General features: G+C 41.6%; 1 protein-coding gene and 1 long non-coding RNA gene across 3 annotated transcripts in view; one reads left to right on the forward strand and one right to left on the reverse strand.

The window, feature by feature from the left end:
• LOC133056748 (uncharacterized) overlaps nt 1–15,351 on the forward strand; it is a 41,183-nt gene extending 25,832 nt beyond the window's left edge. The window contains exons 3-5 of one of the 2 annotated variants that reach the window (XR_009692901.1): nt 6,562–6,704; nt 14,267–14,325; nt 14,821–15,351. This is a non-coding gene — a long non-coding RNA (uncharacterized LOC133056748). Of the gene's footprint in view, nt 1–6,561; nt 6,705–11,200; nt 11,388–14,266; nt 14,326–14,820 lie in introns of those variants that run through there. The other variant, XR_009692899.1, reaches the window with a different exon arrangement.
• On the reverse strand, nt 9,627–10,577 carry LOC133056742 (olfactory receptor 5AN6-like). Its single transcript, XM_061142421.1, has one exon. The coding sequence runs from the start codon at nt 10,575–10,577 to the stop codon at nt 9,627–9,629; it is 951 nt and encodes a 316-aa protein (XP_060998404.1).
• Nucleotides 15,352–24,132: the final 8,781 nt, after the last annotated feature.

Below are 24,132 nucleotides of genomic sequence, written 5' to 3' on the forward strand. Positions count from 1 at the left end.
AGATCTGTAAACCAGCTTGGCAGAATGTAGAAAATAGTTGCCCAACTCCATGTGTCAGGCAGATGTGGCCCTTCAGACACACACAGCAGCTATTGTCTATTCTTTTAAAGACTCCAATCCTTCGGTCCTGTTTGGAGTGCTGGCAAGCGTGGAGGCTCTTCTGGGAAGCCACATTGCTGTGGTATCCCCTGCTGAGACAGCCCACCCCCAGGCTTCCCTAAAGAAGTTTTTCTGGGACACAGTTCATGCAAGCAAGGAGCTACTAGAAATCATGCACCCAGTTAACTGTGTATTGCCACGTGGAGTTGTCCCTTAAAAACAGACCTTAAAATGACCCAGAGCTGATGTCACTTGGCAAAGGTACAACCTCTCTGAATTTGCTTGAGCTTAAAAGTAGCAGTTTGTCAGTGGGCTGAATTTCAAGGAGGAAAGACAGCTGGGATTGGATTCAGGCAGTCTGGGTGATAGATGTTCTCTGGAGAGGGCTCTCCAGCTGGAGCCCAGATGGTGGGAAAGGCCTCGTCTATGAGGCCATAAGAAAGCCAGATGAATAACCAACATTTTAATCTACGTGGATGTTGGTGGTTTGAAGAGGCGAGAGAGGAATAGAGGAGCCAGGAGGACATCAAGTATCTATTTATTTTACTGAATCATTCATTGGTCTTGAAAATCTAAAATTGGTCTTCATTCTCTCTATCAGAACCTAGAAGGCCTATTAAAAAGCAGAAACATCACTTTGCTGACAAAGGTCCATCTAGTCAAAGCTGTGGTTTTCCAGTAGTCATGTATGGATGTAAGAGGTGGACCCTTAAAGAAGGCTCAGCACCGAAGAACTGATGCCTTCGAACTGTGGTGTTGGCGAAGACTCTTGAGAGTCCCTTGGACTGCAAGGAGATCCAACCAGTCCATCCTAAAAGACATCAGTCCTGAATATTCACTGGAAGGACTGATGCTGTAGCTGAAGCTCCAATACTTTGGCCACCTGATGCGAAGAGCTGACTCATTTGAAAAGACCCTGATGCTGGGAAAGAGCGAAGGCAGGAGGAGAAGAGGACGACAGAGGATGAGATGGTTGGATGGCATCACGGACTCAGTGGACATGGGTTTCAGTAAACTCCAGAAGTTGGTGATGGACAGGGAGGCCTGGCGTGCTGTGGTCCATGGGGTCGCAATCTGACACAACTGAGCCACTGAACTGATCAAGGACAAACAGAAAGATAAATCAGATGGTTTCCAGGTTGATGTCTTGACATTCCCTAGCTGCACTCTTTGACCTCTAGATCTCCACCAACTTCAACCTCTAGGCCACCCCAGTAGCACCATGTGGCAGCCCCAACCTAGACCTCACCATAATGGGAGACCACTAAGTTTTCTAATCTCAAACCCTAAATTCCCCTTGACCAAAAGTTCCTATTTTTCTACTGGGCAACTCTCAGTGAACCTATTCGTGGTGACTTTTGTTCCTCAAACCCTCCCAGGTTCTTCAGTCCATCACTCTGGCTCTGAGTTGTTCCTACAACCACCCCTTGTGATTTTCTACTTTTTTTCCCTGTACTATTCTCAGTCGTAGGTTGCTGATGAGATCAGCTATTTAAATGAGTACAGTTCAGTTCAGTTGGTCAGTTGTGTACGACTCTTTGTGACCCCATGGACCGCAGCACGCCAGGCCTCCCTGTCCATCACCAATGCCCAGAGTTTACTCAAACTCAGGTCCATCGAGTCGATGATTCCATCCAACCGTCTCATCCTCTGTCATCCCCTTCTCCTCCTGCCCTCAATCTCTCCCAGCATCAGGATATTTTCTAATGAGTCAGCTCTTCGCATCAGGTGGCCAAAGAATTGGAGTTTAAGCTTCAGCATCAGTCCTTCCAATGAATATTCAGGGCTGATTTTCTTTAGGATGGACTGGTTGGATCTCCTTGCAGTCCAAGGGACTCTCAAGAGTCTTGTCCAACACTACAGTTCAAAAGCATCCATTCTTCGGTGCTCAGCTTCCTTTAGTGAGTACAGATGAACCTATCTGCAGGGTGGGAAGAGACTCAAATGTAGAGAATGAACTTTTGGAAACAGAGGGGGAAGGGGAGGTTGGGACAAGTTGGGAGATTAGGACTGACATGCATACACTGCCTTGTGTAAAGTAGACAGCTGGTGGGAACCTTTTGTAAAGCTCAGGGAGCTCCGGTCAGCGCTCTGTGATGACCTACAGGGGCGGGATGGGGGATGGGGGTGGGATGGGGATGGGGTGGGAAGGGGGAGGGGGGCTGGGGGGGTGGGAGGGAAGCCAAGACATATAAGAATACATACAGCCGACTCACTTCATTGTACAGCAGAAAGGAACACAACATTGTAAAGCAATTAGACTCCAATAAAAATAAATCAAATCCAAAAATAAAAAAGAAATGAGGTCTATAACCCCACAAAGGTGTTCGCGGCTGCATAAAATCCTTCCCAAGTCTTTTGCTGACCCGCTGTCTTATCTCCCACAGCCAGCCCAAGGCAGCCTTTCCTGTTACCTTTGACTGGGTGTGGATTCTCCTTGTTCTAAACTTCCAGACTGGTCCTTGCTAACCCCGCATGGCACCCATCGCTCTCTGACCCAGGTATAGTCACGTGTCCACTTGTATCACTGCTCTTTGAGGTCTCTCCAGGTTTAAGCTTCTGTGCCTCCCAGTGCCCGGCATCAAGCGGATGCTCAGTGACTGTTTCCTGAATTGAAAAGGACAGTTTTTCCACACAGGAACTTTTAAAGCTTCATCAGGGTATCAGCTGCGAAGCCCAGAGGTGGGCAGTTTTCCAGAGAAGCAAACTAAAATGTAAATGAGAATATTAGTTTCTCGTTGTTGTATAAGTTACAGGCGCAGTATCATACCTCTCAGTCCTGCAGGTCAGAACCTGAGCACAACGTGCCTGGGTTCTTCGCTTATTGTCTTCCTCCTGAACAGGGTGGGAGAAGATATTGGGTTTGTTTGGGTGTTTTTAGCTCTACCCACGAAATGGCAACCCACTCCAATATTCTAGTCTAGAGAATCCCCATGGACAGAGGAGCCTGGTGGGCTAGAGTCTACGGGGTCGCCAAGAGTTGGACATGACTAAGCAACGGAGCACGCACACACCTCTTCAGGCAGAGTGTTCCCGCTTCTTGCATCTTATGGAGGGGGGTGGGAGATGCTTCAGCATCCCTTTTGCAGATGAGAATAGGCTGAAGTTGCTTAGAAAGGCCTTGTTGCTTTGTTCAAGGAGGAATTTTCTCATAGTGAGAATTTTCTTACCTTCATTCTCAGGTATGAGAGACTGAGAGGCTGTGGACCCTTGGGGTGAAGAGGAAGTATTCAAGAGAAGTATAAAAGTCTCCTAGCCACAAAGCAGGGGTGGATGTGTTTAGTCTGTCTCAGACATGCCTGCCAAGGTATTTGAAGAGGTAATTCCAGCTAAAGTGGCAACTATTGGGAGAAACAGGATCCTATTTGGCCCATTGTGGGAGAAGGGGTAGTATTCTGTCCCCTTGGGTATATACATACATATATATGTACTTACTTAGACGCTCCTACTTAGAAAGTGAAAGTTGCTCAGTGGTGTCTGACTCTTTGCGACCCCATGGACGATACAGTCCATGGAATTCTCCAGGCCAGAATACTGGAGTGGTAGCTTTTCCCTTCTCCAGAGCATCTTCCCAACCCAGAGATCGAACCCAGATTTCCCACATTGCAGGGGGATTCTCTAACAGCTGAACGACCTGGGAAGCCCAAGTATACTGGAGTGGGTAGCCTATCCCTTCTCCAGGAGATCTTCCCAACCCAGGAATCGAATTGGGGTCTCCTGCATTGCTGGCAGATTCTTTACCGGCTGTGCTACTAGGGAAGCCATATCGGATTCACGTTGCTATACAGCAGAAGCTAACAAGACAGTGTAAAGCAACGATACTCCAGTGAGAATTACTAAAAAATCCTGTTCCCTTGGATGACGCAGCTGCCCACGCATGCCCTGTCCCTCGTCTGTTGCCCGTTTCCTGGGTCATCTTTGCAAATGCGTGCTGAGGTCCTGCTTTTTCATCTGTAAAATGAGGGACTCAAAGCCAAGCTGTCACGAAGACCAAATATCTGTGGATACAAACTGTAAGCAGTTACACTGATGTCAGCATCCTCACTTTCTGGTCAGATCAGTCCGCTGCGTTCCTGGTCTTGCATTAAGGCCTGTGACAGCAGAATCTTGTGATGGCGCGCCCTCTACTGGTTATTGAAAGCCTAACACGACATCTCCGTTGGTGGCTCGAGTAGTGAAGAATCCACCTGCCAATCAATTCGTGAAACTTGGGTTCGATCCCTGGGTAGGGAAGATCCTTTGGAGAAGCCTAGCCATCCAGGCTCCTCTGTCCAGACAAGAAATCTGGAGTGGATAGTCATTTCCTTCTCCAGGTCTTCCTGACCCAGGAATCGAACCCGGGAAGGGCAATTTCTTTTGTTTGGTTGCTTTACTCAGAAACAGGGATAGGTTATTATTTTACTTGATTTTAAAATTTTTGCTTAGGACCTTTAATTTCTCTGCTCACTCGCTTTTTCTCTTTCATTACCAAATCTTTAAGGAATACCCACCACAGAAATAATGCCTTCCCAAGAATGTTGCCTGTGGTCGTATGTACATCCCAGCCTCTTTCTTTAGAAAAAACTAGCGAACAAAATACAGCCTTATTGAGGCACATTTCCCATATTATAAAATTCAGCCTTTTAAAGCATGCAGTTCAGTGACTTTCAGTATATCCACCGAGATTTCTAATCTAATTTTAGAATATTTTCATCAAATATTTTCATGTATATTCACTAGGATTCACCTCCCGTTCCTCTTCATCCCCTTATCGCTAGGCAGCCACTAATCTATTTTCCATCTTACAGATCTGCCCGTTCTGAAAATTTCATTAAAAGAGAACCATACAGCAAATGGCCCTTTGTAACGATGCTTTCAACTTGTCGTGGTGTTTCCAAGGTTCATCTGTGTGGTGGCACATGTCAGTATCTCACTCCTTTTTATGCTCAGATAATATTCCATTGCATGGATATATCAACCCTCTTTCTTTCGCCTTTTTTGGAAACATCATTGACATAACATACTCGTTTCGGTGGTACAACATAATGATTCAACATTCGTACACATAGTGAAGGGCTCACCACAATGTCTAGCTAACATCCAAGACCACGTAGCTACAGATTAATTTTCTTGTGATGAAAACTTTTTTAGTGTTTTTGATTCATTTCCAGCTGACCGTGCGGGGTCCTTCTTGCCGTGCGGGCTCTCTGCGCTGCAGCAAGTGGAGGCCGCCCTCCAGTCGTGGCCCGCCGGCTCGCCCTGCACTGGCTCTGTCGTTGCAGGGCACAGGCTCCGGGGTGCGCCGACTTCAGTAGCCGCAGCCTGTGGACTCACTGGTTGCGGCACGTGGGCTCCCCGTGGCGTGTGGAACCTTCCCGGACCAGGGATTGAACCCATGTCTGCCGCATTGGCAGATAGAGTCTTCACCACCGGACCACCGGGGAAATCTATGATGAAAACTTTTAAGATTTATTCTGTCAACAATACTTGCAAACATACGGTGCAGTGATATAGTCACCATGCTGTGCGCGCTCTCTCTCTCTCTCTCTAGTCGCTCAGTCGTGTCCAATTCTTTGCAACCCCATGGACTGTAGCCTGCCAGGCTCCTCTGACCATGGGATTCTCCAGGCAAGAGTACTGGAGTGGGGTGCCGTGCCCTCTTCCAGATGGTATGCTCTACATCCCCATAATTTATTTATTTCTTAAGTGGAATTTCGTACTTTTTAATTCTCTTTCCCCATTTACCTACTCCCCACTTCCCGCCTCAGCAACACCAATCTATGGTCTGTGTATTCAAGCTCACTTGTTTTTAGAGTTCCCACCATGAGACCACGTGTACTTGTCTTTCTCTGACTTACTCGCTCAGCACATGCCTCGAGCTCCTCCCATGTTGTGGCAAATGGCAATCCCCTTCCTTTTAATCCCCCGGTTTTCAGTGCTCAGAGTCACTGGGTCTCTGACCTGTTCTCAGTATTTCTCCCTTTGAAGTATTTCTCTCCTCTTTTCAGAGGAGATTTAATCTGGCCTCACCATATCTAGTCCTAACTGCCTTATCTTCTTTACCAATAAGGCCAGTATCTGAAGACCTCGCAAGTCTGTTTATTGGGCTGTAGTCTGCGAGGCTCCCCTGTCCATAAATGTGCCAGGCAAGAGTACTTAAAGGTGTTGCCATTTGCTCCTCCAGAGGATCTTCCTGACCCAGGGATCAAACTTGCGTATCTCGCACCTCCCGCATTGGCAGGCGGATTCTTTACCGCTGCACCACCTGGGAAGTGCGACTGACACTGAACCTGTGTTTCCCCAAAGCTAGTCCTGCCTGGCTTATCCTCTTCACCCGTGATGCCAGCATCTGCAGACCCTGCAGATCTGTTTATAAGGACTATTCTCCCCACTGCCAGTTCTCTGTGTTAGGGGTTTCACTCTGTTTAGAGGTTTGTGCTTGTGCTTTAAAATTTTCACTCTGGACTCTCTTTGTTCTTGAAGGTAACCTGTGGGAGTCCTTGCCACTTTCTCCTGAGGGTGTAGCCTTCCAGTTCACCGGGGACATGAGCTGCGTCTTCCTAACGCTCAGCGGCTGCAGTCCACACGCAGAAGTCAGGGCCCAGCTCTCAGCGGGTCTCTCCAAGGTGAAAGCTATTTTTACACTTGTTTACTTTCCTGGATTCTTGGTTTCACTTCATCTGAGGGCTTAGCTTATTCTCCCTTTTCATTAAGTTAACTGGAAGTTCATTTAAAAGATGATTTTCTTTCAAATTTCTTTTCGAATTCAGACAGCTGAAAAGTTGTCTCACTTACGAGGGTCATTCTAGTGTATAATTCAGCACACTACTATATGCAGAAATCCTCGGTAAGCCTCATTCTCCTGATCTTTAAAGACATTTTCAGTCCCCTTCTTATCCTTGACCAGCCATGTATAATTTATCTGTGTATTCAGACAGTTGCCATTCCTGACTTCTTTATAGTTTTGACAAGACCAGGTCTTTCTGGCTTCCAACCATCAGGTCTTACTTCTTTCTGTACTTTAAGATTTGTGCAACCTGGTTTTCTTCAGAAAGTTGTTTGGGAGAATTATCTGAGCTTGGGTTTCAGATTTTCTCCTAAGAATCCTGAGAGAATTTGCATTTGCTTTTGATTGGTACGTGGGGGTACTACAAACCTGAGTTTGCTCTAAAATTAATTCTTAGGTAAGGTTGCTTTATCTACACTGCTTGTGTAAATTCAGACCACAAACCTCCCTGAGAGTGTGTGATTACAAAGCCTCAGAAAGTTAAGATCTCCTTTTCCTGAGATAGGATTTTTTTTTCCCCTTAATTTCCTCTCAAACCAAAGTCTCGTCTGCTGGACTCTCATATGGATGTCTGGGTCTCCAGTTAAACTCTCCCTGAGAGTTTGGGCTTGGTCTGTCTGTCTCTCCTCAAGTCTCTCTATGTGCTTGTGAAAACACAGGCCAGTTTGTAGTGACATGGATTGTCACAGTGAATGAAGAAGCGTGTCAGACAGAGACGGGGAAATGTCATATGACATTTCCTACATGCATAATCTAAAAAGAAATGATACAAATGAGCATGCTTACAAAACAGAAAGACTCACAGGCTTAGAGAAGGAATTCATGGTTGCCAGGGAAAGGGCGGATGTGGGGAGGGATGGTTAGGGAGTCTGGGATGGACATGTACATACTGGGGTACATATTTGAAAGGGATAACCAAGGACCTACCGTATAACACAGGAAACTGCTCGGTGTTAACTGGCAGCCTGGATGGGAGGAGAGTCTGGGGGAGAGTGGATACATGTGAATGTATGGCTGAGTCCATTTGCTGCTCACCTGAAACCATCACAGTCTTCTTAATTGGCTCTCAGTTCAGTTCAGTCGCTCAGTCGTATCCGACTCTTTGCGACCCCATGAACCGCAGCACACCAGGCCTCCCTGTCCATCACAAACTCCCAGAGTTTACCCAAACCCATGCCCATCGAGTCGGTGATGCCGTCCAGCCATCTCATCCTCTGTCATCCCCTTCTCCTCCTGCCCCCAACCCCTCCCAGCATCAGGGTCTTTTCCAGTGAGTCAGCTCTTCGCATCATGTGGCCAAAGAATTGGAGTTTCAGCTTCAGCATCAGTCCTTCCAATGAACACCCAGGACTGATCTCCTTTAGGATGAACTGGTTGGATCTCCTTGCAGTCCAAGGGACTCTCAAGGGTCTTCTCCAATACCATAGTTCAAAAGAATCAATTTTTCGGAGCTCAGCTTTCTTCACAGTCCAACTCTCACATCCATACATGACCACTGGAAAAACCATAGCCTTGACCAGACAGACCTTTGTTGACAAATTAATGTCTCTGCTTCATAATATGCTACCTAGGTTGGTCATCACTTTCCTTCCAAGGAGTAAGCGTCTTTTAATTTCATGGCTGCAGCTATACTCCAGTACAAAATAAAAAGTTGAAAAAAAAAAAAAAAGCAGGCCAATATTATTAGAGTTCAGCAAATTCCCCAATGTGAAAGTCATATTCAGAGCTGCCTTTACTCTCAGGATTCCTGATTGTCCTTTATATTTGAAGGTTGGAGATTTCCTTTTCTTTCCTTGCCTGCTCATAAGTGTCTTTAAAAATATTTTCTAAACCCATTCTTTCCAGTGCCTTTAGTTGTTACAGCGGTGGGCACATCTATGCCATTCAATCTGCCATGATAACAGAAATGCAATCTTTTCGATTGGGATTCCCTCGTGGCTCAATTCGTAAAGAATCCACCTGCAATGTGGGAGACTTGGGTTCAATCTCTGGGTGGGGAGGATCCCCGGGAGAAGGGTAAGGTTATCCACTCCAGTATTCTGGCCTGGAGAATCTCATGGACTGTGTAGTCCATGGGGTCGCAAAGAGTTGGACATGACTGAGCCAATTTCACTTTCAATATTTTCAATATACTTCAGAATTCAAATGATCACTTCTGTTCTTTGTATTTTAGCTCTCCCAGGTCAGCATAGTAGCATGGAAATCGCCTTGTTCATTCAACTGTTGATGTTAGGTTCTAAAAACAGAAACCCAGAAAACAAATTCTAGACTACGCTGCGCATGGTGTTTTCCATGGCAGGCAAGTTATGTCTGAGTGTAAAGTTATTCTTCTCTCCACACCCCTGTTTTCATCACCTGGAATCGCCTAGGCACCTGGAGAGTTTGTGACAAAGCGGTCATTGTTCTGCTTCTGATGTTGTGTATGAGAAAAATCTTTTCCTGACCTTGTATTTAGTCCCATCCCCTCCAGCCTGCAGTCTGAAATTCTGAAAGAGTATGCAAGGGTCAAATACTGAGAAATTGAAGGTTATATGGACATAAAAATTAATATATTAAGTGCTTTGTAAAGTCATTGCTGGTGTAAGAAAGGAGAGTCAACAATCAAGACATAAAGAAACTGCACGATTTGCAAGGCACTGAGCCAGTGCTGGATTTAGATGGATTGACTCACTTGAAATCCTGTTGAATAATGTTAAATTCATTTCCCTTGCATAGTCTAGAAACTTCTAGTCAACAGGTCACTAGGCTACCAGACCCTTAATTAACCATGACAATGGGAAAACATTCCCTTCTTCTTACACCTCTTCAGAGCATCTTTGATGTCCTTGTTCCTCAGGCTGTAAATCAAAGGGTTCAACATGGGGATCACCACTGTATAGAAGACTGATGCTATCTTGTCATAGCCCAGAGAATCGCCAGCTCTGGGGTGCATGTAGACAAAGAGACCCGATCCAAAGAAAAAGATCACTGCTGTCAGGTGGGAAGCACAGGTGTTGAAGGTCTTGGCCCTGCCTTCAACAGAGCTGATCTTCAGGATGGTGGCAATGATGTAACCATAAGATATCATGATGATTAAGACGGAGGTCACGCCAAAAATCACTGCTATCACAAATTTTATCACTTGTAAGAAGAAGGTTTCGGAGCAGGAGAGGACTAATAACTGAGGCAGGTCACAGAAGAAGTGATGGATGACATTGGGTCCACAGAAATGGAGCTGAAGTAAAGCACACAGTTGGATCAGTGAGCCGAGGAATCCGGTTGTGTAGGCAGCAAGCACCATCTGCAGGCAGAGGGTGGGGGGCATGATGGCTGTGTAGAGCAGAGGACTGCAGATGGCAGCGTAGCGATCATAAGCCATGGCCGCCAGCAGACAGCACTCAGTCAGACCCAGGCTAGAGAAAAAGAAGTACTGCATGGTGCAGCCCGTAAAGGAGATGAATTCAGGCTTCCTGAAGAAGTCTGAGAGCATTTTGGGGGTTGTGGAAGTGACATAGCAGAAATCTAAGAAGGATAAGTTGCTGAGGAAGAAGTACATGGGTGTATGTAGGTGGGAGTCCACCCTGATCAGAACGATAAGACCCAGGTTCCATGCCACTGTCAAGATGTAAGTCCCCATGAACACTGCAAAGAGAGCAATCTTGAACTTGGGAGAATCTGAAAATCCCAAGAGGATAAATTTGGTGACTGTTGTATTGTTCCTTCCTGCAGCCATTATCTTGAAGTTTCTTCAAACTGCAGAAAGATTCTTGGGTTAAAGATTGTCTATTTCAATATCATGAAACATATTCTTTTTGGATAAAGTTTCATATTTTTGGACAAAAATTATTCATAGTCAATATAAGAAACTATAAAATTAGTTAAAAGTACATTGAGGATCCCATTTCTCAGCATACTTGATAGTTTGTGATATATTTTTGCAATTTTTCCTGCACATACATGTGTGCACACATAAACACACAGATGTTGCCCAACTGTTGTCTGAAAATTGGTACTAGTTTATACAAATTCAAGATTTTATGATAAAATATCTTACCATTCTATTCAACACTGCCCACAATTATTTAGCTTTACTCTTGTCAAAGAGTAATCTTGCAGGTTAAAAAATAAAAAAGCTTTTTCATTGTTTTTATTTGCATTTACTTTATTGACTTGCTTGTATATAAGTTTTACCCATTTTTTAGTAGGTTATTATTGATTTGTAGGAGCTTTTAACATATCAAGGATCATAATTCTTTCTCCCTCATAAAGATTTTTGCTAAATCTTTTCCAAGTGTATCATTTAGTATCAATATTTTTTATGTTGGATTTTGCCATATGGATTTCTTTTATTTTTAGGTGCTCAATTGTGGCTCAGACAGTAAAGAATCAACCTCCAATGCAGGGGATCTGGGTTCAGCTTCTTGGGAAGATGCCCTGGAGGAGAAAATGGCAGCCCACTCCAGTAGTCTTGCCAGGAAAACCCCATGGACAGAGGAGCCTGGTGGGCTACAGTCCATGAAATCGCAGAGTCGAACACAGCCGAGAGACCAACGCTTTCACTTTTTCGCTCAGTTTTCTATGATATTTATGGTGCCTGGCTTTAGTATTAAACAAAAAACATTGCTTTACACAATCCAGAAGTCTTTTTAATATTTTCTTTGAATTCACTTGTATTTTTATATTTACATTTAAAATTTCTGGAGTATTTTACACATAGTGTCAAGTATAATTATGAGAAAATTTTGGTTTTGTTTTTCCACACTCTCCCAACAAAATTAACTGAATGATTTCTCCACTGATTAAAGTCACTTCCATCATGAAGTTGTTTATAGAGTCGTTGTTCTGCCCAATTTTTAAGCTAACAGTCCATGTGCCATTTTATAACTAGTTATGACTATATTTTATTTAAAAAGATAGAATATTTTGATAAGTGGTAAGAAAAACATTCCTCACTTTTTCACTCTGAGATTGTTTTGATGGTCTTCATGGTTATGTCTTCAAAAGACTTTTATGATGAACTCAAAAAATAAAGACATTTTTACTGTGTTTCATTATTACATTAACTTGGGAGAAAATAATAGATGGTTTTTCTTTGCTAAGTTGTTCTATAAATAACAACAACAACAACAACAACAACAAAACCACTGGCAATCTTAATAAATATTATAATAGTAAGATTATTAAACTTGAGTGAAGCACTTGGGTTGTTCCAAGCTCTGTCCCTACGTTGTCACAGCTTCTCTGCATCTTAGTTTCCTCATCATAAAATGAGGCAATTTTAGCTTTTCTCCTTATATGATAGGGACCATTTTTTCCAAATACGGGAGTAGTAGTCATGGTAGGAAAACACACTGAAAGAAAAGTAACCTAATATTCTAAGACATTGCTTTTATTCCCAAAAGAGGATCATTTGAATACTAGGAAAGGGAAAATCGTATTGACTCAATACCATCCATCAATGTCCCTGATGAGATCAGAAGATCCAGACTATGTCCCTACAGTAAGACCTAAATCATAAGTTGATGCCTTTAGAACACCTTCAATAGAGATCGAATGATTGCATCAGCTACATTTATAACATATTTATATCTCAAGAAGTTAAAGATTTCTTTGGGGACCCTAGTTGCTGTGGTATTTCTGTGGTCTATTTTGTCATCTTTGTCCTGAAGGGACTTGTACTCTGGAGATCTTGAGGCCATAAGGTTATGTTTGAAATTTTAGAAAATGCTTTCAGTGAAGTTGATTGGTTTTTTGTTTTGTTTTAATTTTATTTTTAATCAATTCTTATTGAAGCATGATTGCTTCACACTGTTGTGTTCATTTGTCTGTGCAGCAAAGCGAGTCAGTCGTCCACGCACATCTGCCCTCTTTTCCTTCTCACTGAGGTCTCCACAGAGCAAGGGGTGGACTCCCTGTGCGGGGCAGGAGGTTCCCACTAGTTGCACGTGTTTTTTACATGGTATCAATACTGTACAAGTGTCAGACCCAGTCTCCCAACTCGTCCCATCCCTCCTTCCCCTCCTGGTGTCCGTACATCTGTGTCTCTGCTTCTGCTTTGCAAATAAGATCATCTCTGCCATTTTTCTAGATTCCACATATATGCATTAATGTAGGATATCTGTTTTTCTCTTTTTGACTCACTTCACTGTGTGTAATTTTTCATCCCTATATTATTGATGCATTTTAAATAAAAAGTTTTTTAATTTCAAGGTAGAAATGATAAAGTGAAAGTCACTCACTTGTGTCCAACTCTGCAACCCCATGAAATGTAGCCCGCCAGGCTCCTCCATCCATGGAATTCTTCAGGCAAGAACACTGGAGTGGGTTGCCATTCCCTTCTCCAGGGGAACTTCCCAATCCAGGAATGAAACTCAGGTCTCCCACATTGCAGGCAGATTCTTTACCATCTGAACCACCAGGGGAGCCCGGAAATGATAAAGTATTTATTTTATTTATTTTTTTGCAATATACATTTTCTAATTCAGTGGTGAGAGAAAAGGAAATAAAGTTTTAGATGATAATGATAATGATTAAAACTCCCAGAAGTAGAGAAAACTTATGTAACTAGAAAAGTAAATAGAAATTTTCATATTTATTCCTCAATTATTTTTATGTTGCTTCCATTTTTTATCTGTGTTCTCTCCCCCTTGTTAATTCAAGACCAAATGTACAGCAATCAGAACCGTTGGTTGTGATTGAAAATAAGAGGTTCAGAATAGACTAAATACTGCTTCCTCACTTACCTTAAGGCACGTGCAATGGGTGGGCTGGCCAGGCAGCCCTAGTGCAGTCCTGCCGCCTGTGAGGCCCACGGGTGGCGCTGAGATCAGCAAACAGAGTGAACCTTCTAAAGGGCAAGCTTACCATTCTTCCAGGATTCGTTTACTATGGAAACTCACTGCATATACAGTGTTTTCAGAATCCCATATAAAAATAAAATTTACGGGAAATAGCTTTAGAAGTTTGAAAATAAAAGTGCATGAGCAGTCACTCAACATGGAAATGCCATTTCTAAGATTTGGGAGAACAGTAACATAGTCAGTTATTCATCTGCTCAGTATTAATATACTTACTGAGAGTAGTTTAACATTCAGTCAAGAAACAAAGTCATTCTCATAGTCTTGCTTTCTTTCTCTCTTAATTTGATACAAGAAAATGTTATATCACCAAAATAAAATTTACATCCCATGATGTAGGCGTTTTACCTTTATTTCCTTTTAATAACAAAGCCCAAATTAAGTAACTATTTATAAGTCACAGAAAATATTTCTCTGTTCAGCAAATAATCTGATGTTATTGAATATCTAACATCTGCCAGGCACCAAGTAAGGCTATCATTTGGGAAACAGTGAAAGGAAGATCAAACAAGTATTTCAAATGGCTCCTGGGCCAGCTCACTATTGCTCTTCACATATTTTCAAGGAGGAATGCAAAGAAAGCAGGTGATTTAATATGAAGAGGGAAATACACAATGTGTAAAGGTAAGCATGTTTTTCCTGCCTCCCCTGGTAATCTGTCCCTCTTATGAATATGAAGCTCCTTCTTCTATGCTCTCCCAGCCCCTTCATATTTTTCTAGTTCAATAAGAATCTAATTGTTCTTATTTGTATGAGTTTTCCCATTATGCCTTAAAGTGTGCTTTTAGGCAAGATGAAATGTATTTTTAATATTCCTTTAACACCTAATATGGACTTCCCTGTTGGCTCAGTGGTAAAAGAATCCACCTGCAATGCAGGAGATGTGGGTTCAATCCCTGAATCAGGAAGATCTGCTGGAGAAGGAATGACAATCCACTCTAGTTAATTTTTTCCTGGGAAGTCCTAGAGACAGAGGAGGCTGGGGGCCTACAGTCCACAGGGTCACCAAAGGACCAGACAGGACTCAGCTACTAAACAGCAACAAAAAATACCTAAGAAACTGCTTCAAGCTTATTGACTTAAAACACCAGCAATTCATCATCTCTCACATTTCTTCAGGAGCATCTGTGAGTTTCACTTGGACCCCTGATGTGGCTGTATTCATCGATGGCTTGGATGGCCCTCACCTGTTTTGGGGCTCACCTGGGATGACTGAATGGTTGAGATGGCTGAGATTCTCTCTCCACGTGACTTTCACTCTAGATTCTTCTAAGTGTGACCTCAGGATTCCAAGAGAACCGGCCCCAATGACAAGCACTTATCAGGCCTCTGCCTGTCTCAAATGTGGTGATGCTTCATTGATCAAAGTCAGTCAAATGGCCAAGCAATGACTCCCTTGGGGACTATACAAGGACATGGAAACAAGGAATTGTGACTCATTGGTGTCCATTAAGGTAACAGTGTACCACCCCGAGGTTAGTTTAGTGGCTGAACCGAACAATGTAGGTACATAACAAATGTTTGTGGGCTTGTAATTTATTCAACTATCCCTTCTGAAACTGTGTAGGAAATTTGCTTACTCTGAAATGGGAATTATGTTCTCCAAACAAAAAGCTAAGATGAGCCTTCAGTTAACGGGGAATGGGGAGATGCGTCTAGAGTCTACCAAAAACTCCTAGAACTAATGTGCATTCAATAAGTTTACATGCTATGAGATCAATATGTTAATATATTCTATCAGTATATAAATATGTATTTCTATAAACTGGAAGAATACATAAAAATCCAAATTAAAAATAAATGCTATATTATACATATATATTTGTTTTTTTCCCTCATTTTAATTTTGATTCTCCATCACCTTGTAAGTTTGCAAAAGTTGTTTCCTATAATTATATCACAACAATGTACCTGAAAACACAGCTCCAGTATCCTGCTGGAGATCATGATTGGTAGTAGGGTCACGGTAAAGATACCATGAGTTCATATACCTATAGTTCCTTGCACAATTCCTGGAACAGGGTATAAAGCTGCTTTATTTTGGTTACTAGTATTATTATTAAATTATCTTGGACAGAATAGTCTTTCGGTAAATGTTCCTTTATTTACCTCTTCTCCATGACTCAATTTATATTAAAACTCCAGGGATATTTTATCTTGCTTTTTTTATGAAAAATAGATAATATACAATGATTTCCCAAGCTAGGCTTTAATTTCCTGAAGACCACAGATATTTTCATGCACTTTTGCTCCCTAACCATGAATATTGGTCCCTAGACAACACTGAACATGCAGAAATTGATGTCATTGAATTTTTCTGTTATTTTGTGATATAATGATCACATGTATTTTAAACTCATAAAATGTACTTAAGTATTTCAAAGACTTAGGGATTACCTTTTTTGAAAATAAGGTAAAATCTTATGTGTCTGTCAACAAATGTTTCATTTCTATTCTTGCTTCTACTGTTAATTAGATGAGTTTAGAAGTCTTGTTCTCTATGGGCATCCACTGAGAATCAAATGCTTCCAATAAAAATTCACCAGCATTTTCTGAAGTGAATAGGGTTGATGATAACATTTTGTAGCTGTGAAGTCATTGTTCTAAAAGCTGTAGACAGTCAGTCTATTTTGGAAAAAGAAGTCAATCAAATTAAATATTTGGTATCATTGTAGACTAGTTTTTAATTGAGTAAGCCATTTTATTTTTCAACTAGGCTTTGTAGCATGACTTAGTGAGTCTTGTTAAAAGTTATTATATGTTACTATCATTTAAGTTGAGACTGTGGGTTCTTCTTCTTATTGTTAATCATAATTAAAATTGCTGTTTAAAAAGCCTTTCTTAAAGGTGACATCACCAACTCAGTGGACATGAATTTGAGCAAACTCTGGGAGATAGTGAAAGACAAGGAAACCTGGCGTGTTGCACTTCATGGGGTCACAAAGAGTCAGACATGACTTAGCGAATGAACAACAACAAAGATTTTTTATTAGAGTAGAAGTAAATGTTCCTTAAATACTGTCACTTTCCCTGATTTTTTTCATGTTCTAAACAACCAGAAGAAATAAGAAATCACGTAAATGGTTGTTTGAGACACAAGCAAATTGATCTTGCTAAGCCAGTGTCTTAAGAAATGGTGATTGATCACAAAATGATCAGTTTCCTATGTGTGCTAAGGACATGAAGAGGAGGAGCTAACATTGTTAAATTAGAAACACAAAGGAATTTTTCCAATTAGAATACCGATCAGGGGTTCTAAAGAAGTAAGAACTAAAAGGATGCCTAAGAATATCAGAAGTCACTCCTTAATTATTTTCAAACATACCATAAATGCTGTGGGATTGTGAATAGTAGGACTGCACAGCTATCCTTGATACTGATAGTAAATAAGAAAGTATTTTAGACAGGATAAGAATAACGTAGGATCATTGAAAGCTCAAGAGTCTTTCTTTGGGCTAGAAGTGTATTACCTCGTTGTGGTGATGCAGCTTACCTTCTATTGTGTTAAATGATCACTTACTTTGTGCCGCACGGTCCTCAACAATCCACCCACACCGCATTCACTCTCACCCAACCCTATGGGCCTTGATTCTTTAACACACTTCTGGGAAGACTAGGCATGGGGAAGCTAAGTAACTTGTCCAAGGTCGGGCAGCTAGTGAGTGGCCATGCTACAAATTTGGACCAGGTCTTGTAAGCTCCAAAATCCTTGCTACTGAGCTACAGTGCTAAGGGAATAGAAAATAAGCTATTGTTTTAATTATATTACAATGAAAGTGTCAGTCGCTCAGTCTTATCTGACTCTGCGACTCCATGGACTGAAGCCCTCCAAGCTCCTCTGTCCATGGAATTCTCCAGACACAAATACTGGAGTGGGTTGCTATTCCCTTCTCCAGGGGATCTTCCCAACCCAGGGGTCGAACCCAGGCCTAAGTGACTTAATTATTACTTAATACATGAAGCATTTTTTTTTTTTTTTTTTGGCCATGCAGGATCTTAGTTCCCCAGCCAGGGATGGAACTCATGCCCCCTGTAGAGAGGCATGGAGTCTTAACCCCTGAACCACCAGGGAACTCCTCGTGCAGCTCTTGACAAACACCATCCTTTCAAAACATGACATTGGGCATCAGGTAGTAAAAGAAATTATAGCAAACTCTCCATACAACAGCAAGTTCCCAATTCAAGATATTATTCAGTGAACTGCAGATTCTTGTTTCTGTCAAAATTCTCCACTGAAGGGAAACATATTACTTCCCAGGAGAAAGGACCTGAGCTCTGAGCAAGCTTGAAGCAGAGAGAGAAGACAGACCGATGGTGGAAAACATGGCTTTGTAAAGGAGGAAGGCTTCCAATCCAGGAGTCAGGATCACCAAGTACCATACTCTGTGCCCCACACTGCCATGGACCACAATTCTCACCCAGATGTTTGTGAAGAACAGGCGGCAACTGATGGTGGTTTATTTCATTGGAGTCTGGGAAATCTAGCAGAGTTCACTGCCCCTTCCTGGTCTGGACACTTTCTAAGCCCTACATTCCTAGGAAAGGCATTGAACACTTACTTTCAACCGTCTTCTAAAGGAACACTCCTATGGGAGGACCTTCCCCCTCCAGACTTCTTTGGCCGTGCAGTCTTCTGGCCAGCCTTGCTAAGAGAGGCGCTTCCACCAGGAGTTCACTTAAATGCCGCCTTAGGATCCAAAGTGGAAAGAGGATGGCTGATTAACATGTCCAGGTAATTGTTCCCTGGTGCAATGTCAGTGGAGATCATGGAAGATTCCCCTGATGATTCCACTTTCTCTTCATGGATGATTCAAGTTTAGAAAGCTGTTTTAGACCAATGAATCACTAAAATGGGAATGCATCTTATATCACCTTAATCTAAAACCTTTCTTTATGGATTGATTTCTTCGGTCTTTTCTGAATATTGTATTTTCATAATATTATATGTATATATATGTCTCACTCAGCTTGTTATAATACATATTTTAAGTGATTTATAAACATCATCATAAACATAAGTATTGTATATTTCTCTTTACTATTTATTGAAATATAATTGATTTATAATATTATGTTAGTTTCAGTTGTACAACATAATTTGCTCTTTTAAACATTGCAAAATGATCACCACTATGTCTTGTTACCACCTGTCACCATGCAAAGTTATTACAATGTTAATGCCTACATTCCTTATGCTGCACATTACATATATCATGACATTTATTTTATAGCTGAAAGTTTACACTTCTTAATTTCCTTCAACTATTTTGTTCATCCCCTTCCTATGGAAACCACCTTGTTCTCTGTATCTATGAGTCTTGTTTTGTTTTCTTATGTTTGTTCATTTGTTTTTTTAGATTTTATAAATAAGTCAAATTATATGGTATTTGTCTTCCCCTGACTTATTCCACTAAGTGTAATACCCTCTAGGTCCATTCAGGTTGTCATGAAAGGAAAGGTTCATCTTTTTTGTTACTGAGTACTATTCCATTGCATATATTTGCATATATATGTCACATTTCTTATCCACTATATTTTAGATATATCTAATATATCTTGTATTTTGATGGACTTTTAGGTTGCTTCCATATCTTGGCTACTGTAAATAATGCTGCCATGAACTTTGAGATGCATGCAACATTTTAAGTTAATGTTTTTGTTTTCTTCATAAAAATTCCCAGAAGTGGAATTGCTAGATCTTTTGGTAGATCTGTTTTTAATATTTTGAGGAACCATCATATGTTTTCCATAGTGGATTTCACCAACTTACGTTCCCACCAACAGGGCACAAAGGTTCCCTTTTCTCCACACCCTTCTCAACACTTGATATTTGTTGCCTTTTTTATAAGACCTATTCTGACAAGTGAGCTTGCTCAAACCCATGTCCATTGAGTCTTGGATTCCATCCAACCATCTCATCCTCTGTCGTCCCCTTCTCCTCCTGCCTTCAATCTTGCCCAGCATCAGGGTCTTTTCCAGTGAGTCAGCTCTTTGCATCAGGTGGCCAAAGTATTGGAGTTTCAGCTTCAGCTTCAGTCCTTCCAAAGACTATTCAGGACTGATTTCCTCTAGGATTGACTAGAGGATCAAGTTAAGTTGATCAACCAAGGTCAGTTTGGTTGGATCTCCTTGCAGTCCAAGTGGCTCTCAAGAGTCTTCACCAACACCACAGTTCAAAAGCATCAATTCTTCGGCACTCAGCTGTCTTTATGGTCCAAATCTCACATCCATTCATGACTACTGGAAAAACCATAGCTTTGACTACATGGACCTTTGTCGACAAAGTAATGTCTTTGCTTTTTAATGTGCTGTCTAGGTTGGTCATAGCTTTCCTTCCAAGGAGCAAGCATCTTTTAATTTCATGGCTGCTGTCACAATCTGCAGTGATTTTGGAGTCCCCCAAAATAAAGTCAGCCACTGTTTCCACTGTTTCTCCTTCTATTTGCCATGAAGTGATGGGACCAGATGCCATGATCTTAGTTTTCTGAATGTTGAGCTTTAAGCCAACTTTTTCACTCTCCTTTTTCACTTTCAACAAGAGGCTCTTTAGTTCTTCTTCACTTTCTGCCATAAGGGTGGTGTCATCTGCATATCTGAGGTTATTGATATTTCTCCCGGCAATCTTGATTCCAGCTTGTGCTTCATCCAGCCCAGCATTTTGCATGCTGTACTCTGCATATAAGTTAAATAAGCAGGGTGACAATATACAGCCTTGACTTTCTCCTTTCCCAATTTGGAACCAGTCTGTTGTACCATGTCCAGTTCTAACTGTTGCTTCTTGACCTGAATACTCATTTCTTAGGAGGCAGGTAAGGTGGTCTGGTATTCCCATCTCTTGAAGAATTTTCCAAAGTTTGTTGTGATCTACATAGTCAAAGGCTTTGGCATAATCAATGAAACAGAAGTAGATGCTTTTCTGGAATTCTCTGGCTTTTTTGATGATCCAATGAATGTTGGCAATTTGATCTCTGGTTTTTATGCCTTTTCTAAATCCAGCTTGAACATATGGAAGTTCATGATTCATGTACTGTTGAAATCTAGCTTGGAAAAAAATTTTTTTGAAGGATAATTGCTTTACAGAATTTTGCTGTTTTCTGCCAAACCTCAACATGAATCAGCCATAGGTAAACATATATCCCCTCCCTTTTGAAACTCTCTCCCATCTCCCTCCCCATCTTACCCCTGTAAATTGATACAGCCACTATGGAAGACGGTGTGGATATAGATTGAAGAATTTTGAACATTACTTTGCTAGTGTGTGAGATGAGTGCAATTGTGTGGTAGTTTCAACATTCTTTGGCATTGCCTTTCTTTGAGATTGAAATGAAAACTGACCTTTTCCAGCCCTGGGGCCACTGCTGAGTTTTCCAAATTTGCTGGCATATTGAGTGCAGCCCTTTCACAGCATCATCTTTTAGGATTTGAAATAACTCAACTGTAGTTCCATCACCTCCACTAGCTTTATTCATAGTGATGCTTACTAAGGCCCACTTGGCTTCATACTCCAGGATGTTGGGCTCTAGGTGAGTGCTCACACCATCGTGATTATCTGGGTCATGAAGATCTTTTTTGTACAGTTCTTCTGTGTATTCTTGCCACCCCTTCTTAGTATGCTTAAAGTGCTTCTGTTAGGTCTGTATCATTTCCGTCCTTTATTGAGCCCATCTTTGCATGAAATTTTCCCTTGGTATCTCTAATTTTCTTGAAGAGATCTCTAGTCTTTCCCATTCTATTGTTTTCCTCTATTTCTTTGCATTGATCACTGAGGGTGGCTTTCTTATCTCTCCTTGCTACTCTTTGGAACTCTACATTCAAATGAGTATATCTTTCTTTATATCCTTTGCCTTTTGCTTCTCTTCTTTTCTCAGCTATTTGTAAGGCCTCCTCAGACAACTATTTTGCATTTTTCCATTTCTTTTCCTCGGGGATGGTCTTGATCCCTGCCTCCTGTACAATGTCATGAACCTCTGTCCAGAGTTCTTCAGGTACTCTCTCTCTCAGATCTAATCCTTTGAATCTATTTCTCACTTTCACTGTATAATCGTAAGAGATTTGATTTAGGTCATACCTGAATGGTCTAGTGGTTTTCCCTACTTTGTTCATTTTAAGTCTGAATTTTTCAATAAGGAGTAGAGTGGAGAAATAACTCCAGAAAGAATGAGGAGACAGAGCCAAAGTGAAAACAATGCCCAGTTATGGATGTGACTGGTGATGGAAGCAAGGTCCGATGCTGTAAAGAGCAGTATTGCATAGGAACCTGGAGTGTTAGGTCCATGAATCAAGATAAGTTAGAAGTGGTCAAACAGGAGATGGCAAGAGTGAACATCAACATTTTAGGAATCAGTGAACTAAAATGGACTGGAATGGGCAAATTTAATTCAGATGACCATTATATCTACTACTGTGGGCAAGAATCCCTTAGAAGAAATGGAGTAGCCATTTCAACAAAAGAGTCTGAAATGCAGTACTTGGATGCAATCTCAAAAATGACAGAATGATCTCTGTTCACTTCCAAGGCAAACCATTCATTATCACTGTAATCCAAGTCTATGCCCAAAAAATAATGCTGAAGAAGCTGAAGTTGAACGATTCTATGAAGACCTACGAGATCTTCTAGAACTAATACCCAAAAAAGATGCTGTTTTCATCATAGGGGATTGGAATGCAAAAGTAGGAAGTCAAGAGATCCCTCGAGTAACAGGCAAGTTTGGCCTTGGAGTATGGAATGAAGCAGGGCAAAGGCTAATAGAGTTTTGCCAAGAGAATGCACTGATCATAGCAAACACCCTCTCCAATGACACAAGAGAAGATGCTACAGGTGGACATCACCAGATGGTCAACAGTGAAATCAGATTGATTATATTCTTTGCAGCCAAAGATGGAGAAGCTCTATAGAGTCAGCAAAAACAAGACCGGGAGCTGACTGTGGCTCAGATCATGAACTCCTTGAACATTACAGACAGGATTCAAAAATGTCACTTCCTTTACATGTACTATTGATTTTGCGTTTTATCACATCACATTGAAATGATTTATTTTTGCAGCATGTCCCCTACTAGAGAGTGAAATTCCTAGGGAAGTCGCTGCTCTTTAGTCACTCAGTCATGTCCGACCCTTTGTGACTGCACACCAGGCTCCATGGGAGTCTCCAGGCAGGAACCCTGGAGTGGGTTGCCATGTCCTTCTCCAGGGATCTTCCGAATCCAGGGATCCAACCACATCTCCTGCAAGTCTCCCGCAGGTCTCCCTCATTGGCAGGTGGATTCTTCTGCACTGAGGCCCCATGGAAGCCCCAGTGTGATTAGTCATTCTCTCTCATCACTTAGCCTGTTAGTAAGTGTGTACTAAATGCTGGCTAAATGGAAGAATGTTTGAACATCTGCTGGGCCTGATGATTGAAAACTGTCATTCTAAATTCATTTCTGTGGTTCAGAATAGAACAGGACATTGTCACAGTCTTTTAGCCAGGTCTTGCTTCAAGATATTAATTTTTTTTCTTCTCATTTTTTTTTATTTTCAGGAGTTTTGTTAAAGTATAGCTCACATATCATAAATCCATCCATTTTAAGTGTGTGATAATTTTAGTAGACTGAAATCATCCCCACTATCCACTTTTAGAACATTTCCATCACTCAACAAAAGATCCCTTATGCACACTGGTGCTTCACTTGCATTCCCACTGTAATTTTAGACAGTGTGCTTCAGTCTCTAAGCGTCAGTCCTTCGTCTATTATTTGGGATGATATGAGTCCTTGGTCCCCCACAAAAAGATGCAGATGTCGCAGCTGTGAGAATAAAGGAGAGTAACACATGCTTATGGAGTTTAGGGTTTTGTATCCCCCCCACCCCCACCCCGCCAAGTACCTGTGGTGACAGAGATAGCATCCAAAAAAACCTGAAACACCAGGTGCTGTTACAGACTATGTATGGAGTCTCTAATTCTGTAGTTTTAGAGTGCAGCACATACGGTCTTCTTAATGGTTGCCTTTACCATTGTTTTCCACGACGATAAAGTCCCTTAGGCTCATTCTGGCTCCTAAGTTTATCAGTACCGGTACTCATTCTTACAATAGTCATGCCTATTTCAAATAAATAATTTCTGTCTTCCCCTCCAAGGGTAAAGCTATTCACCTGCGATCTCATCAGGGTGTGGCTCCATCAATAACTCACTTTCTGCTATTTACTTTCCAAGGCTACCTGTTAAGTCTTGCTTCTCTCTGTTTATGAATATACCCATGTCACAGACTTGCTTTTTTCTCTTTATCCATTCATTCTGGATGGGACAACTCTCAGAATGGTGAGATCAGACAGAAAGATCTAAATAAGAGAGCACCTTTATTACTGCAATCACAGGCATGTGCTTCATGGAATGAGCCTTCGCGTTGCTGCTTTGCATCGTTTGGAGGCTTTTCTTCACTCAACTGTGTATCA

This window comes from Dama dama, chromosome 1 (genome assembly GCF_033118175.1).
Source record: "Dama dama isolate Ldn47 chromosome 1, ASM3311817v1, whole genome shotgun sequence".
Taxonomy (NCBI): Eukaryota; Metazoa; Chordata; class Mammalia; order Artiodactyla; family Cervidae; genus Dama; species Dama dama.

What these genes read in the sequence shown, in the direction of transcription:
- LOC133056742 (XM_061142421.1), bottom strand. Translation starts at nt 10,577, where the DNA reads ATGGCTGCAGGAAGGAACAATACAACAGTCACCAAATTTATCCTCTTG.